This window comes from Leptodactylus fuscus, chromosome 4 (assembly GCF_031893055.1).
Source record: "Leptodactylus fuscus isolate aLepFus1 chromosome 4, aLepFus1.hap2, whole genome shotgun sequence".
NCBI classification, from domain to species: domain Eukaryota; kingdom Metazoa; phylum Chordata; class Amphibia; order Anura; family Leptodactylidae; genus Leptodactylus; species Leptodactylus fuscus.
This window is the reverse complement of record NC_134268.1, coordinates 1,563,137-1,578,994: the sequence shown is the minus strand read 5'-3', so window position 1 is coordinate 1,578,994 and position 15,858 is coordinate 1,563,137. Positions and strand designations below refer to the sequence as shown.

Genomic DNA, 15,858 nt, shown 5'->3' with positions numbered 1-15,858 from the left:
TGGTCTATCCTCTATAGTGAGGAGTCCTGGTATTGGAGGTCTATCCTCTATATAGTGAGGGTCCTGGTATTGGAGGTCTATCCTCTATATAGTGAAGGGGTCCTGGTATTGGAGGTCTATCCTCTATAGTGAGGGAGTCCTGGGTATTGGAGGTCTATCCTCTATAGTGAGGAGTCCTGGTATTGGAGGTCTATCCTCTATAGTGAGGAGGTCCTGGTATTGGAGGTCTATCCTCTATAGTGAGGGAGTCCTGGTATTGGAGGTCTATCCTCTATAGTGAGGGGTCCTGGTATTGGAGGTCTATCCTCTATAGTGAGGGGTCCTGGTATTGGAGGTCTATCCTCTATAGTGAGGGGTCCTGGTATTGGAGGTCTATCCTCTATAGTGAGGGAGTCCCTGGTATTGGAGGTCTATCCTCTATATAGTGAGGAGTCCTGGTATTGGAGGTCTATCCTCTATAGTGAGGGGTCCTGGTATTGGAGGTCTATCCTCTATAGTGAGGGGTCCTGGTATTGGAGGTCTATCCTCTATAGTGAGGAGTCCTGGTATTGGAGGTCTATCCTCTATAGTGAGGGGTCCTGGTATTGGAGGTCTATCCTCTATAGTGAGGAGGTCCTGGTATTGGAGGTCTATCCTCTATATAGTGAGGGGTCCTGGTATTGGAGGTCTATCCTCTATAGTGAGGGGTCCTGGTATTGGAGGTCTATCCTCTATAGTGAGGAGGTCCTGGTATTGGAGGGTCTATCCTCTATAGTGAGGGGTCCTGGTATTGGAGGTCTATCCTCTATAGTGAGGGGTCCTGGTATTGGAGGTCTATCCTCTATAGTGAGGGGTCCTGGTATTGGAGGTCTATCCTCTATAGTGAGGGGTCCTGGTATTGGAGGTCTATCCTCTATAGTGAGGGGTCCTGGTATTGGAGGTCTATCCTCTATAGTGAGGGGTCCTGGTATTGGAGGTCTATCCTCTATAGTGAGGGGTCCTGGTATTGGAGGTCTATCCTCTATAGTGAGGGGTCCTGGTATTGGAGGTCTATCCTCTATAGTGAGGGGTCCTGGTATTGGAGGTCTATCCTCTATATAGTGAGGGGTCCTGGTATTGGAGGTCTATCCTCTATATAGTGAGGGGTCCTGGTATTGGAGGTCTATCCTCTATAGTGAGGGAGTCCTGGTATTGGAGGTCTATCCTCTATATAGTGAGGGTCCTGGTATTGGAGGTCTATCCTCTATATAGTGAGGGGTCCTGGTATTGGAGGTCTATCCTCTATAGTGAGGGAGTCCTGGTATGGAGGTCTATCCTCTATATAGTGAGGGTCCTGGTATTGGAGGTCTATCCTCTATATAGTGAGGGGTCCTGGTATTGGAGGTCTATCCTCTATAGTGAGGAGGTCCTGGTATTGGGAGGTCTATCCTCTATAGTGAGGAGTCCTGGTATTGGAGGTCTATCCTCTATAGTGAGGGGTCCTGGTATTGGAGGTCTATCCTCTATAGTGAGGAGTCCTGGTATTGGAGGGTCTATCCTCTATAGTGAGGGAGTCCTGGTATTGGAGGTCTATCCTCTATAGTGAGGGGTCCTGGTATTGGAGGTCTATCCTCTATAGTGAGGGGTCCTGGTATTGGAGGTCTATCCTCTATATAGTGAGGGGTCCTGGTATTGGAGGTCTATCCTCTATAGTGAGGGGTCCTGGTATTGGAGGTCTATCCTCTATAGTGAGGGGTCCTGGTATTGGAGGTCTATCCTCTATAGTGAGGGAGTCCTGGAATGGAGGTCTATCCTCTATATAGTGAGGGGTCCTGGTATTGGAGGTCTATCCTCTATATAGTGAGGGGGTCCTGGTATTGGAGGTCTATCCTCTATAGTGAGGGGTCCTGGTATTGGAGGTCTATCCTCTATATAGTGAGGGAGTCCTGGTATTGGAGGTCTATCCTCTATAGTGAGGGGTCCTGGAATGGAGGTCTATCCTCTATATAGTGAGGGGTCCTGGTATTGGAGGTCTATCCTCTATAGTGAGGGGTCCTGGTATTGGAGGTCTATCCTCTATATAGTGAGGGGTCCTGGTATTGGAGGTCTATCCTCTATATAGTGAGGAGTCCTGGTATTGGAGGTCTATCCTCTATAGTGAGGAGTCCTGGTATTGGAGGTCTATCCTCTATAGTGAGGGGTCCTGGTATTGGAGGTCTATCCTCTATAGTGAGGGGTCCTGGTATTGGAGGTCTATCCTCTATAGTGAGGGGTCCTGGTATTGGAGGTCTATCCTCTATAGTGAGGGGTCCTGGTATTGGAGGTCTATCCTCTATAGTGAGGGGTCCTGGTATTGGAGGTCTATCCTCTATAGTGAGGGGTCCTGGTATTGGAGGTCTATCCTCTATAGTGAGGAGTCCTGGTATTGGAGGTCTATCCTCTATGGTGAGGGAGTCCTGGTATTGGAGGTCTATCCTCTATATAGTGAGGGGTCCTGGTATTGGAGGTCTATCCTCTATATAGTGATGTGTCCTGGTATTGGAGGTTATAGTGATGTGTCCTGGTATTGGAGGTCTATCCTCTATAGTGAGGGGTCCTGGTATTGGAGGTCTATCCTCTATAGTGAGGGGTCCTGGTATTGGAGGTCTATCCTCTATAGTGAGGGGTCCTGGTATTGGAGGTCTATCCTCTATAGTGAGGAGTCCTGGTATTGGAGGTCTATCCTCTATATAGTGAGGGGTCCTGGTATTGAAGGTCTGTCCTCTATAGTGAGGAGTCCTGGTATTGGAGGTCTATCCTCTATAGTGAGGGGTCCTGGTATTGGAGGTCTATCCTCTATAGTGAGGGGTCCTGGTATTGGAGGTCTATCCTCTATAGTGAGGAGTCCTGGTATTGGAGGTCTATCCTCTATAGTGAGGGGTCCTGGTATTGGAGGTCTATCCTCTATAGTGAGGAGTCCTGGTATTGGAGGTCTATCCTCTATAGTGAGGGGTCCTGGTATTGGAGGTCTATCCTCTATATAGTGAGGGGTCCTGGTATTGGAGGTCTATCCTCTATAGTGAGGGGTCCTGGTATTGGAGGTCTATCCTCTATAGTGAGGAGTCCTGGTATTGGAGGTCTATCCTCTATAGTGAGGGGTCCTGGTATTGGAGGTCTATCCTCTATAGTGAGGAGTCCTGGTATTGGAGGTCTATCCTCTATAGTGAGGGGTCCTGGTATTGGAGGTCTATCCTCTATAGTGAGGAGTCCTGGTATTGGAGGTCTATCCTCTATAGTGAGGAGTCCTGGTATTGGAGGTCTATCCTCTATAGTGAGGAGTCCTGGTATTGGAGGTCTATCCTCTATAGTGAGGAGTCCTGGTATTGGAGGTCTATCCTCTATAGTGAGGAGTCCTGGTATTGGAGGTCTATCCTCTATAGTGAGGGGGTCCTGGTATTGGAGGTCTATCCTCTATAGTGAGGGGTCCTGGTATTGGAGGTCTATCCTCTATAGTGAGGGGTCCTGGTATTGGAGGTCTATCCTCTATAGTGAGGGGGTCCTGGTATTGGAGGTCTATCCTCTATAGTGAGGAGTCCTGGTATTGGAGGTCTATCCTCTATATAGTGAGGGGTCCTGGTATTGGAGGTCTATCCTCTATAGTGAGGGGTCCTGGTATTGGAGGTCTATCCTCTATAGTGAGGGGTCCTGGTATTGGAGGTCTATCCTCTATATAGTGAGGAGTCCTGGTATTGGAGGTCTATCCTCTATAGTGAGGAGTCCTGGTATTGGAGGTCTATCCTCTATGTAGTGAGGAGTCCTGGTATTGGAGGTCTATCCTCTATAGTGAGGAGTCCTGGTATTGGAGGTCTATCCTCTATAGTGAGGGGTCCTGGTATTGGAGGTCTATCCTCTATAGTGAGGGGTCCTGGTATTGGAGGTCTATCCTCTATAGTGAGGGGTCCTGGTATTGGAGGTCTATCCTCTATAGTGAGGGGTCCTGGTATTGGAGGTCTATCCTCTATAGTGAGGGGTCCTGGTATTGGAGGTCTATCCTCTATATAGTGAGGGGTCCTGGTATTGGAGGTCTATCCTCTATAGTGAGGAGTCCTGGTATTGGAGGTCTATCCTCTATAGTGAGGGGTCCTGGTATTGGAGGTCTATCCTCTATAGTGAGGAGTCCTGGTATTGGAGGTCTATCCTCTATAGTGAGGGGTCCTGGTATTGGAGGTCTATCCTCTATAGTGAGGGGTCCTGGTATTGGAGGTCTATCCTCTATAGTGAGGGGTCCTGGTATTGGAGGTCTATCCTCTATATAGTGAGGGGTCCTGGTATTGGAGGTCTATCCTCTATAGTGAGGGGTCCTGGTATTGGAGGTCTATCCTCTATAGTGAGGAGTCCTGGTATTGGAGGTCTATCCTCTATAGTGAGGGGTCCTGGTATTGGAGGTCTATCCTCTATAGTGAGGAGTCCTGGTATTGGAGGTCTATCCTCTATAGTGAGGGGTCCTGGTATTGGAGGTCTATCCTCTATAGTGAGGAGTCCTGGTATTGGAGGTCTATCCTCTATAGTGAGGGGTCCTGGTATTGGAGGTCTATCCTCTATAGTGAGGGGTCCTGGTATTGGAGGTCTATCCTCTATAGTGAGGAGTCCTGGTATTGGAGGTCTATCCTCTATAGTGAGGGGTCCTGGTATTGGAGGTCTATCCTCTATAGTGAGGGGTCCTGGTATTGGAGGTCTATCTCTCTATAGTGAGGGGTCCTGGTATTGGAGGTCTATCCTCTATAGTGAGGGGTCCTGGTATTGGAGGTCTATCCTCTATAGTGAGGAGTCCTGGTATTGGAGGTCTATCCTCTATAGTGAGGGGTCCTGGTATTGGAGGTCTATCCTCTATAGTGAGGGGTCCTGGTATTGGAGGTCTATCCTCTATAGTGAGGGGTCCTGGTATTGGAGGTCTATCCTCTATAGTGAGGGGTCCTGGTATTGGAGGTCTATCCTCTATAGTGAGGGGTCCTGGTATTGGAGGTCTATCCTCTATAGTGAGGAGTCCTGGTATTGGAGGTCTATCCTCTATATAGTGAGGGGTCCTGGTATTGGAGGTCTATCCTCTATATAGTGAGGGGTCCTGGTATTGGAGGTCTATCCTCTATAGTGAGGGGTCCTGGTATTGGAGGTCTATCCTCTATAGTGAGGGGTCCTGGTATTGGAGGTCTATCCTCTATAGTGAGGAGTCCTGGTATTGGAGGTCTATCCTCTATAGTGAGGAGTCCTGGTATTGGAGGTCTATCCTCTATAGTGAGGAGTCCTGGTATTGGAGGTCTATCCTCTATAGTGAGGAGTCCTGGTATTGGAGGTCTATCCTCTATAGTGAGGGGTCCTGGTATTGGAGGTCTATCCTCTATAGTGAGGGGTCCTGGTATTGGAGGTCTATCCTCTATAGTGAGGGGTCCTGGTATTGGAGGTCTATCCTCTATAGTGAGGAGTCCTGGTATTGGAGGTCTATCCTCTATATAGTGAGGAGTCCTGGTATTGGAAGGTCTATCCTCTATAGTGAGGGGTCCTGGTATTGGAGGTCTATCCTCTATAGTGAGGAGTCCTGGTATTGGAGGTCTATCCTCTATATAGTGAGGGGTCCTGGAATGGAGGTCTATCCTCTATATAGTGAGGGGTCCTGGTATTGGAGGTCTATCCTCTATATAGTGAGGGGTCCTGGTATTGGAGGTCTATCCTCTATAGTGAGGGGTCCTGGTATTGGAGGTCTATCCTCTATAGTGAGGGGTCCTGGTATTGGAGGTCTATCCTCTATAGTGAGGGGTCCTGGTATTGGAGGTCTATCCTCTATAGTGAGGGGTCCTGGTATTGGAGGTCTATCCTCTATATAGTGAGGGGTCCTGGTATTGGAGGTCTATCCTCTATAGTGAGGGGTCCTGGTATTGGAGGTCTATCCTCTATAGTGAGGAGTCCTGGTATTGGAGGTCTATCCTCTATATAGTGAGGGGTCCTGGTATTGGAGGTCTATCCTCTATATAGTGAGGGGTCCTGGTATTGGAGGTCTATCCTCTATAGTGAGGGGTCCTGGTATTGGAGGTCTATCCTCTATAGTGAGGAGTCCTGGTATTGGAGGTCTATCCTCTATATAGTGAGGAGTCCTGGTATTGGAGGTCTATCCTCTATATAGTGAGGGGTCCTGGTATTGGAGGTCTATCCTCTATAGTGAGGGGTCCTGGTATTGGAGGTCTATCCTCTATAGTGAGGGGTCCTGGTATTGGAGGTCTATCCTCTATAGTGAGGGGTCCTGGTATTGGAGGTCTATCCTCTATAGTGAGGAGTCCTGGTATTGGAGGTCTATCCTCTATAGTGAGGGGTCCTGGTATTGGAGGTCTATCCTCTATATAGTGAGGGGTCCTGGTATTGGAGGTCTATCCTCTATAGTGAGGAGTCCTGGTATTGGAGGTCTATCCTCTATAGTGAGGGGTCCTGGTATTGGAGGTCTATCCTCTATAGTGAGGGGTCCTGGTATTGGAGGTCTATCCTCTATAGTGAGGAGTCCTGGTATTGGAGGTCTATCCTCTATAGTGAGGAGTCCTGGTATTGGAGGTCTATCCTCTATAGTGAGGGGGTCCTGGTATTGGAGGTCTATCCTCTATAGTGAGGGGTCCTGGTATTGGAGGTCTATCCTCTATATAGTGAGGGGTCCTGGTATTGGAGGTCTATCCTCTATAGTGAGGGGTCCTGGTATTGGAGGTCTATCCTCTATAGTGAGGAGTCCTGGTATTGGAGGTCTATCCTCTATAGTGAGGAGTCCTGGTATTGGAGGTCTATCCTCTATAGTGAGGAGTCCTGGTATTGGAGGTCTATCCTCTATAGTGGGGGGTCCTGGTATTGGAGGTCTATCCTCTATAGTGAGGAGTCCTGGTATTGGAGTTCTATCCTCTATAGTGAGGGGTCCTGGTATTGGAGGTCTATCCTCTATAGTGAGGAGTCCTGGTATTGGAGGTCTATCCTCTATAGTGAGGGGTCCTGGTATTGGAGGTCTATCCTCTATAGTGAGGGGTCCTGGTATTGGAGGTCTATCCTCTATAGTGAGGGGTCCTGGTATTGGAGGTCTATCCTCTATAGTGAGGGGTCCTGGTATTGGAGGTCTATCCTCTATAGTGAGGGGTCCTGGTATTGGAGGTCTATCCTCTATATAGTGAGGAGTCCTGGTATTGGAGGTCTATCCTCTATAGTGAGGGGTCCTGGTATTGGAGGTCTATCCTCTATATAGTGAGGAGTCCTGGTATTGGAGGTCTATCCTCTATAGTGAGGGGTCCTGGTATTGGAGGTCTATCCTCTATAGTGAGGAGTCCTGGTATTGGAGGTCATCCTCTATATAGTGAGGAGTCCTGGTATTGGAAGTCTATCCTCTATAGTGAGGGGTCCTGGTATTGGAGGTCTATCCTCTATAGTGAGGGGTCCTGGTATTGGAGGTCTATCCTCTATAGTGAGGAGTCCTGGTATTGGAGGTCTATCCTCTATAGTGAGGGGTCCTGGTATTGGAGGTCTATCCTCTATAGTGAGGGGTCCTGGTATTGGAGGTCTATCCTCTATATAGTGAGGAGTCCTGGTATTGGAAGTCTATCCTCTATAGTGAGGGGTCCTGGTATTGGAGGTCTATCCTCTATAGTGAGGGGTCCTGGTATTGGAGGTCTATCCTCTATAGTGAGGGGTCCTGGTATTGGAGGTCTATCCTCTATAGTGAGGGGTCCTGGTATTGGAGGTCTATCCTCTATAGTGAGGGGTCCTGGTATTGGAGGTCTATCCTCTATAGTGAGGGGTCCTGGTATTGGAGGTCTATCCTCTATAGTGAGGGGTCCTGGTATTGGAGGTCTATCCTCTATAGTGAGGGGTCCTGGTATTGGAGGTCTATCCTCTATAGTGAGGAGTCCTGGTATTGGAGGTCTATCCTCTATAGTGAGGGGTCCTGGTATTGGAGGTCTATCCTCTATAGTGAGGGGTCCTGGTATTGGAGGTCTATCCTCTATAGTGAGGGGTCCTGGTATTGGAGGTCTATCCTCTATAGTGAGGGGTCCTGGTATTGGAGGTCTATCCTCTATAGTGAGGGGTCCTGGTATTGGAGGTCTATCCTCTATATAGTGAGGAGTCCTGGTATTGGAGGTCTATCCTCTATAGTGAGGGGTCCTGGTATTGGAGGTCTATCCTCTATATAGTGAGGAGTCCTGGTATTGGAGGTCTATCCTCTATAGTGAGGGGTCCTGGTATTGGAGGTCTATCCTCTATAGTGAGGAGTCCTGGTATTGGAGGTCCATCCTCTATATAGTGAGGAGTCCTGGTATTGGAAGTCTATCCTCTATAGTGAGGGGTCCTGGTATTGGAGGTCTATCCTCTATAGTGAGGGGTCCTGGTATTGGAGGTCTATCCTCTATAGTGAGGAGTCCTGGTATTGGAGGTCTATCCTCTATAGTGAGGGGTCCTGGTATTGGAGGTCTATCCTCTATAGTGAGGGGTCCTGGTATTGGAGGTCTATCCTCTATAGTGAGGAGTCCTGGTATTGGAGGTCTATCCTCTATATAGTGAGGAGTCCTGGTATTGGAGGTCTATCCTCTATAGTGAGGAGGTCCTGGTATTGGAGGTCTATCCTCTATAGTGAGGGGTCCTGGTATTGGAGGTCTATCCTCTATAGTGAGGGGTCCTGGTATTGGAGGTCTATCCTCTATAGCGAGGGGTCCTGGTATTGGAGGTCTATCCTCTATAGTGAGGGGTCCTGGTATTGGAGGTCTATCCTCTATATAGTGAGGGGTCCTGGTATTGGAGGTCTATCCTCTATAGTGAGGGGTCCTGGTATTGGAGGTCTATCCTCTATAGTGAGGGGTCCTGGTATTGGAGGTCTATCCTCTATATAGTGAGGGGTCCTGGTATTGGAGGTCTATCCTCTATAGTGAGGGGTCCTGGTATTGGAGGTCTATCCTCTATAGTGAGGGGTCCTGGTATTGGAGGTCTATCCTCTATAGTGAGGGGTCCTGGTATTGGAGGTCTATCCTCTATAGTGAGGGGTCCTGGTATTGGAGGTCTATCCTCTATAGTGAGGAGTCCTGGTATTGGAGGTCTATCCTCTATAGTGAGGGGTCCTGGTATTGGAGGTCTATCCTCTATAGTGAGGGGTCCTGGTATTGGAGGTCTATCCTCTATAGTGAGGGGTCCTGGTATTGGAGGTCTATCCTCTATATAGTGAGGAGTCCTGGTATTGGAGGTCTATCCTCTATAGTGAGGAGTCCTGGTATTGGAGGTCTATCCTCTATAGTGAGGAGTCCTGGTATTGGAGGTCTATCCTCTATAGTGAGGGGTCCTGGTATTGGAGGTCTATCCTCTATAGTGAGGGGTCCTGGTATTGGAGGTCTATCCTCTATAGTGAGGAGTCCTGGTATTGGAGGTCTATCCTCTATATAGTGAGGAGTCCTGGTATTGGAGGTCTATCCTCTATAGTGAGGGGTCCTGGTATTGGAGGTCTATCCTCTATAGTGAGGGGTCCTGGTATTGGAAGTCTATCCTCTATAGTGAGGGGTCCTGGTATTGGAGGTCTATCCTCTATAGTGAGGGGTCCTGGTATTGGAGGTCTATCCTCTATAGTGAGGAGTCCTGGTATTGGAGGTCTATCCTCTATATAGTGAGGAGTCCTGGTATTGGAGGTCTATCCTCTATAGTGAGGGGTCCTGGTATTGGAGGTCTATCCTCTATAGTGAGGGGTCCTGGTATTGGAGGTCTATCCTCTATATAGTGAGGGGTCCTGGTATTGGAGGTCTATCCTCTATATAGTGAGGGGTCCTGGTATTGGAGGTCTATCCTCTATAGTGAGGGGTCCTGGTATTGGAGGTCTATCCTCTATAGTGAGGGGTCCTGGTATTGGAGGTCTATCCTCTATATAGTGAGGGGTCCTGGTATTGGAGGTCTATCCTCTATATAGTGAGGGGTCCTGGTATTGGAGGTCTATCCTCTATAGTGAGGGGTCCTCGTGTTACTATGAGCAGCCTGAACGTGTCACCGTGACCTGCGGCCTCTCCGGACTTGTCGCCATTGGTCGGCCATTGTATAGGGCGCGCTCAGCAGACAATCCGCCCCCCAAGTACAGTCAGTGAGACATAACAATCCTGACAAGCATTAATACCCTCAGTGATAGCCGGCCGGGGTGTGTAAGTGCAGGGACTCCTGCGGGGGGCGCTCACACTCCGTACTGTAGGGGGCGGGACTTCTTATGTCCTTACCTGATGTTGGACGTCATCAAGAGAGGAAAAAGCCGCCACGTAGGAGTGAGCCACGGTGCCCGCCACTGGGATGCCGAACCGCCTGCCCGCCAGGACGTTACTGGTGCAGTCAAAGCCTGAAGAGGAGAACGGAAAGTCAGTGAGCAGAGCGACCCCTGCGGACCTCGGATTCTGCGCGTGTCAGCAGGTTGTCGGCCACACTCACCCCCTATGTAGGAATATTTGGAGGCGGACAGCCCCCCGTCAGGTCCCTGCGCCCTCCTCAGACCCATCTCGAGCAGCTTCTTCTCTGGACCAACCGAAAGGCGGAAACGAGCAGCGTTGGTGGCGACCAGGCTGAGGGAAGAAGAAATACGTGGATCTTACTAACATGTCCTCTGCTCGCTGTCAGCTGAGGGGTTTGTTACAGTGTATCAGTATAGGCAGATCAGCCCCGCACCGATACATCGCAACGAAACCCCTCAGTCACGTGAGGAATAGTCAGTCAGCAGAGGCGACCATTACACTGATCTGTGACTGGGCCTTGATCATCTGCTCGCTCCTGCTGTTCTGGATAGATGTCAGTCTTTAATGCAGTTCTAGCATTCTATTCATTACCCAAGATTCATTCCCAGTGGGGTCTCTGCTGTCTTGCCCTCCTCTGACCTTTGGGGTGCAATACGTACCTGGCATAATTCACCAAGCAGAGCAGGGTGGTCTCCAGAAGCTGCACCACCAGTAGGGGGCCCCGCACCTTCATCAGCGGCTCCTGCAGGAGATCACACACATGAGACCACGCAGATCTGACAGAGAGTCACCTGACAATTACAGATACGGCATTCTGATTGGCTGGAGGAATCACAAAAATCCCTCCTGCCCTGGCGGCCTCCGAGCGCCGGTCACTGCACGCTGCGACCAATCAGAGCATCTCATCACCGACACCAAAGGGTCTGGACACTGCTCAGCCGAGATCAGTGTGATTGCCACAGCACCGGCGCTGCCTCTCTGGCGCCCCCTCTAGTGCAGGACTACTGAGGAATTACCTGATAATCCAGAGCCCAAGCTAGTCAGGTGTAACCAGGAGACCTGGATGTGACTCCGACCTCTGAGGAACCACAAATCTCAGCATGCCTGCGCCTGACATCCCCCCCCCCCAGACCTCCCCCACCCCCGCTGTGGGGATTATCTGACGCCATACCTACTCTGGAAACACAACGGACCCCTCCGGGAAAGAGGCCAAAGTCACCTCCGAGGCATCCACCGTCTCCAGGTATTCATAGAAGCCGCGGTCCACTGAGGGGGGGCAGGATGGAGGCCAAGTACTGGAGGTCTGCCAATAAAGGGGAGAGGTCAGAGGAGGGGAGAGGTCAGAGGAGGGGGCGCAGAGGGGGGAGAGGTCAGAGGAGGGGAGAGGTCAGAGGAGAGGGCAGAGAGGGGAGAGGTCAGAGGAGGGGCGCAGAGAGGGGAGAGGCCAGAGGAGGGGGTCGAGGAGAGGGGAGAGGTCAGAGGAGGGGTCGCAGAGGGGAGAGGTCAGAGGAGGGGGGCAGAGGGAGAGGTCAGAGGAGGGTGCAGAGAGGGGAGGGGAGAGGTCAGAGGAGGGGGGCAGAGGGGAGAGGTCAGAGGAGGGGAGAGGTCAGAGGAGGGGAGAGGTCAGAGGAGGGGAGAGGTCAGAGGAGGGGAGAGGTCAGAGGAGGGGGGCAGAGGGGAGAGGTCAGAGGAGGGGGCAGAGAGGGGAGGGGAGAGGTCAGAGGAGGGGAGAGGTCAGAGGAGGGGAGAGGTCAGAGGAGGGGAGAGGTCAGAGGAGGGGAGAGGTCAGAGGAGGGGAGAGGTCAGAGGAGGGGAGAGGTCAGAGGAGGGGGCGCAGAGGGGGGAGAGGTCAGAGGAGGGGAGAGGTCAGAGGAGGGGGCGCAGAGAGGGGAGAGGCCAGAGGAGGGGGTCGAGGAGAGGGGAGAGGTCAGAGGAGGGGTCGCAGAGGGGAGAGGTCAGAGGAGGGGGGCAGAGGGGAGAGGTCAGAGGAGGGGCGCAGAGAGGGGAGAGGTCAGAGGAGGGGGGCAGAGGGGAGAGGTCAGAGGAGGGGCGCAGAGAGGGGAGAGGTCAGAGGAGGGGCGCAGAGAGGGGAGAGGTCAGAGGAGGGGGCAGAGGGAGAGGTCAGAGGAGGGGGCAGAGGGGAGAGGTCAGAGGAAGGGGGGCAGAGGGGAGAGGTCAGAGGAGGGGGCGCAGAAGGGAGAGGTCAGAGGAGGGGGCAGAGAGGGGAGAGGTCGAGGAGGGGGGCGGAGAGGGGAGAGGTCAGAGGAGGGGGGCGGAGAGGGGAGAGGTCAGAGGAGGGAGAGGTCAGAGGAGGGGAGAGGTCAGAGGAGGGGGGCAGAGAGGGGAGAGGTCAGAGGAGGGGGCGCAGAGGGGAGAGGTCAGAGGAGGGGGCGCAGAGGGGAGAGGTCAGAGGAGGGGGCGCAGAGGGGAGAGGTCAGAGGAGGGGGCGCAGAGGGGAGAGGTCAGAGGAGGGGGCGCAGAGGGGAGAGGTCAGAGGAGGGGGCGCAGAGGGGAGAGGTCAGAGGAGGGGGCGCAGAGGGGAGAGGTCAGAGGAGGGGGCGCAGAGGGGAGAGGTCAGAGGAGGGGCAGAGAGGGGAGAGGTCAGAGGAGGGGGCGGAGAGGGGAGAGGTCAGAGGAGGGGAGAGGTCAGAGGAGGGGGGCAGAGAGGGGCAGAGAGGGGAGAGGTCAGAGGAGGGGGCGGAGAGGGGAGAGGTCAGAGGAGGGGGGCAGAGAGGGGAGAGGTCAGAGGAGGGGGCGGAGAGGGGAGAGGACAGAGGAGGGGGAAGAGGGGAGGTCAGAGGAGGGGGGCAGAGAGGGGAGAGGTCAGAGGAAGGGGCGGAGAGGGGAGAGGTCAGAGGAGGGGGAAGAGGGGAGGTCAGAGGAGGGGGGCGGAGAGGGGAGAGGTCAGAGGAGGGGGCGCAGAGGGGAGAGGTCAGAGGAAGGGGCGGAGAGGGGAGAGGTCAGAGGAAGGGGCGCAGAGGGGAGAGGTCAGAGGAAGGGGGCGCAGAGAGGGGAGAGGTCAGAGGAGGGGAGAGGTCAGAGGAGGGGGCGCAGAGAGGGGAGAGGTCAGAGGAGGGGGGCGGAGAGGGGAGAGGTCAGAGGAGGGGGGCAGAGGGGAGAGGTCAGAGGAGGGGAAGAGGGAGAGGAGGTCAGAGGAGGGGGCGGAGAGGGGAGAGGTCAGAGGAGGGGGGCAGAGGGGAGAGGTCAGAGGAGGGGGAAGAGGGGAGAGGTCAGAGGAGGGGGAAGAGGGAGAGGTCAGAGGAGGGGGGCGGAGAGGGGAGGTCAGAGGAGGGGGGCGGAGAGGGAGGTCAGAGGAGGGGGGCGGAGAGGGGAGGTCAGAGGAGGGGGGCGGAGAGGGGAGGTCAGAGGAGGGGGGCGGAGAGGGGAGAGGTCAGAGGAGGGGCGCAGAGGGGAGAGGTCAGACGAGGGGGGCAGAGGGGAGAGGTCAGAGGAGGGGGGCAGAGGGGAGAGGTCAGAGGAGGGGGCGCAGAGGGGAGAGGTCAGAGGAGGGGGCGTAGAGGGGAGAGGTCAGAGGAGGGGGCGCAGAGGGGAGAGGTCAGAGGAGGGGGCAGAGAGGGGAGAGGTCAGAGGAGGGGGCGGAGAGGGGAGAGGTCAGAGGAGGGGAGAGGTCAGAGGAGGGGAGAGGTCAGAGGAGGGGGGCAGAGAGGGGGCAGAGAGGGGAGAGGTCAGAGGAGGGGGCGGAGAGGGGAGAGGTCAGAGGAGGGGGGCAGAGAGGGGGAGAGGTCAGAGGAGGGGGGCGGAGAGGGGAGAGGACAGAGGAGGGCGAAGAGGGAGGTCAGAAGAGGGGGGCAGAGAGGGGAGAGGTCAGAGGAAGGGGCGGAGAGGGGAGAGGTCAGAGGAGGGGGAAGAGGGGAAGTCAGAGGAGGGGGGCGGAGAGGGGAGAGGTCAGAGGAGGGGGCGCAGAGGGGAGAGGTCAGAGGAAGGGGCGGAGAGGGGAGAGGTCAGAGGAAGGGGGCGCAGAGGGGAGAGGTCAGAGGAAGGGGGCGCAGAGAGGGAGAGGTCAGAGGAGGGGAGAGGTCAGAGGAGGGAGAGGTCAGAGGAGGGGAGAGGTCAGAGGAGGGGGCGCAGAGAGGGGAGAGGTCAGAGGAGGGGGGGCGGAGAGGGGAGAGGTCAGAGGAGGGGGGCAGAGGGGAGAGGTCAGAGGAGGGGGAAGAGGGGAGGTCAGAGGAGGGGGGCGGAGAGGGGAGAGGTCAGAGGAGGGGGGCAGAGGGGAGAGGTCAGAGGAGGGGGAAGAGGGGAGAGGTCAGAGGAGGGGGGAAGAGGGGAGGTCAGAGGAGGGGGGCGGAGAGTGGAGGTCAGAGGAGGGGGGCGGAGAGGGGAGGTCAGAGGAGGGGGGCGGAGAGGGGAGGTCAGAGGAGGGGGGCGGAGAGGGGAGGTCAGAGGAGGGGGGCGGAGAGGGGAGAGGTCAGAGGAGGGGGGCAGAGGGGAGAGGTCAGAGGAGGGGAAGAGGGGAGGTCAGAGGAGGGGGGGCGGAGAGGGAGAGGTCAGAGGAGGGGGGCAGAGGGAGAGGTCAGAGGAGGGGGGGAGAGGGGAGAGGTCAGAGGAGGGGGGCAGAGGGGAGAGGTCAGAGGAGGGGGAAGAGGGGAGAGGTCAGAGGATGGGGGAAGAGGGGAGGTCAGAGGAGGGGGGCGGAGAGGGGAGGTCAGAGGAGGGGGGCGGAGAGGGGAGGTCAGAGGAGGGGGGCGGAGAGGGGAGGAGGTCAGAGGAGGGGGCGGAGAGGGGAGGTCAGAGGAGGGGGGCGGAGAGGGGAGAGGTCAGAGGAGGGGCGCAGAGGGGAGAGGTCAGAGGAGAGAGGTCAGAGGAGGGGGGCAGAGGGGAGAGGTCAGAGGAGGGGGCGCAGAGGGGAGAGGTCAGAGGAGGGGGGCAGAGAGGGAGAGGTCAGAGGAAGGGGGTCAGAGGAGGGGGGCAGAGAGGGGAGAGGTCAGAGGAGGGGGCGGGGCAGAGCACTGAGGAGAGCACGGGGGCGGGGCAGAGCACTGAGGAGAGCACGGGGGGCGGGGCAGAGCACTGAGGAGAACACTGGGGGCGGGGCAAAGCACTGAGGAGAGTACGGGGGGCGGGGCATAGCACTGAGGAGAGCACGGGGGGCGGGGCATAGCACTGAGGAGAGCACGGGGGCGGGGCAGAGCACTGACGAGAGCACAGGGGGCGGGGTAGAGCACTGAGGAGCGCACAGGGGGCGGGGCAGAGCACTGAGGAGCACAGGGGGCGGGGCAGAGCACTGAGGAGCACAGGGGGCGGGGCAGAGCACTGAGGAGCACAGGGGGCGGGGCAGAGCACTGAGGAGCACAGGGGGCGGGGCAGAGCACTGAGGAGAGTACAGGGGCGGGGCAGAGCACTGAGGAGAGCACAGGGGGCGGGGCAGAGCACTGAGGATCGGATCATCACAAGGTTCGGGGCCGCTCACCCGCCGCAGAGAACCGAAAGTCCCGCAGGAATCGCAGCGTCTCCTCCAGACCACAGAACAAGGTGAAGCCGCCACTGAATGGCGCCTCCCGGAAGAAGAGCTCGAACTCCGCCGCCTCCCGGTGCCGCCCGCTGCTCCAGTAACCGTAAGCCATAGTGAACTGGTAGAGATCGGTAAGTAGCGGCAGCTCCATGCCTGCGGAGAACCTGTCACCGAGCGGCCAATGACAGC

General features: G+C 55.1%; 1 protein-coding gene across 1 annotated transcript in view; it reads right to left on the bottom strand.

Moving 5' to 3' along the window:
* Positions 1-15,858, bottom strand: part of NAPRT (nicotinate phosphoribosyltransferase) — a 34,550-nt gene extending 18,692 nt beyond the window's left edge. The window contains 6 exon segments of the mRNA XM_075272038.1: positions 10,194-10,309; positions 10,399-10,529; positions 10,859-10,938; positions 11,371-11,475; positions 11,477-11,502; positions 15,628-15,858. Of these exon segments, the coding sequence (XP_075128139.1) occupies positions 10,194-10,309; positions 10,399-10,529; positions 10,859-10,938; positions 11,371-11,475; positions 11,477-11,502; positions 15,628-15,820 (651 nt within the window). The 5' untranslated portion in view covers positions 15,821-15,858.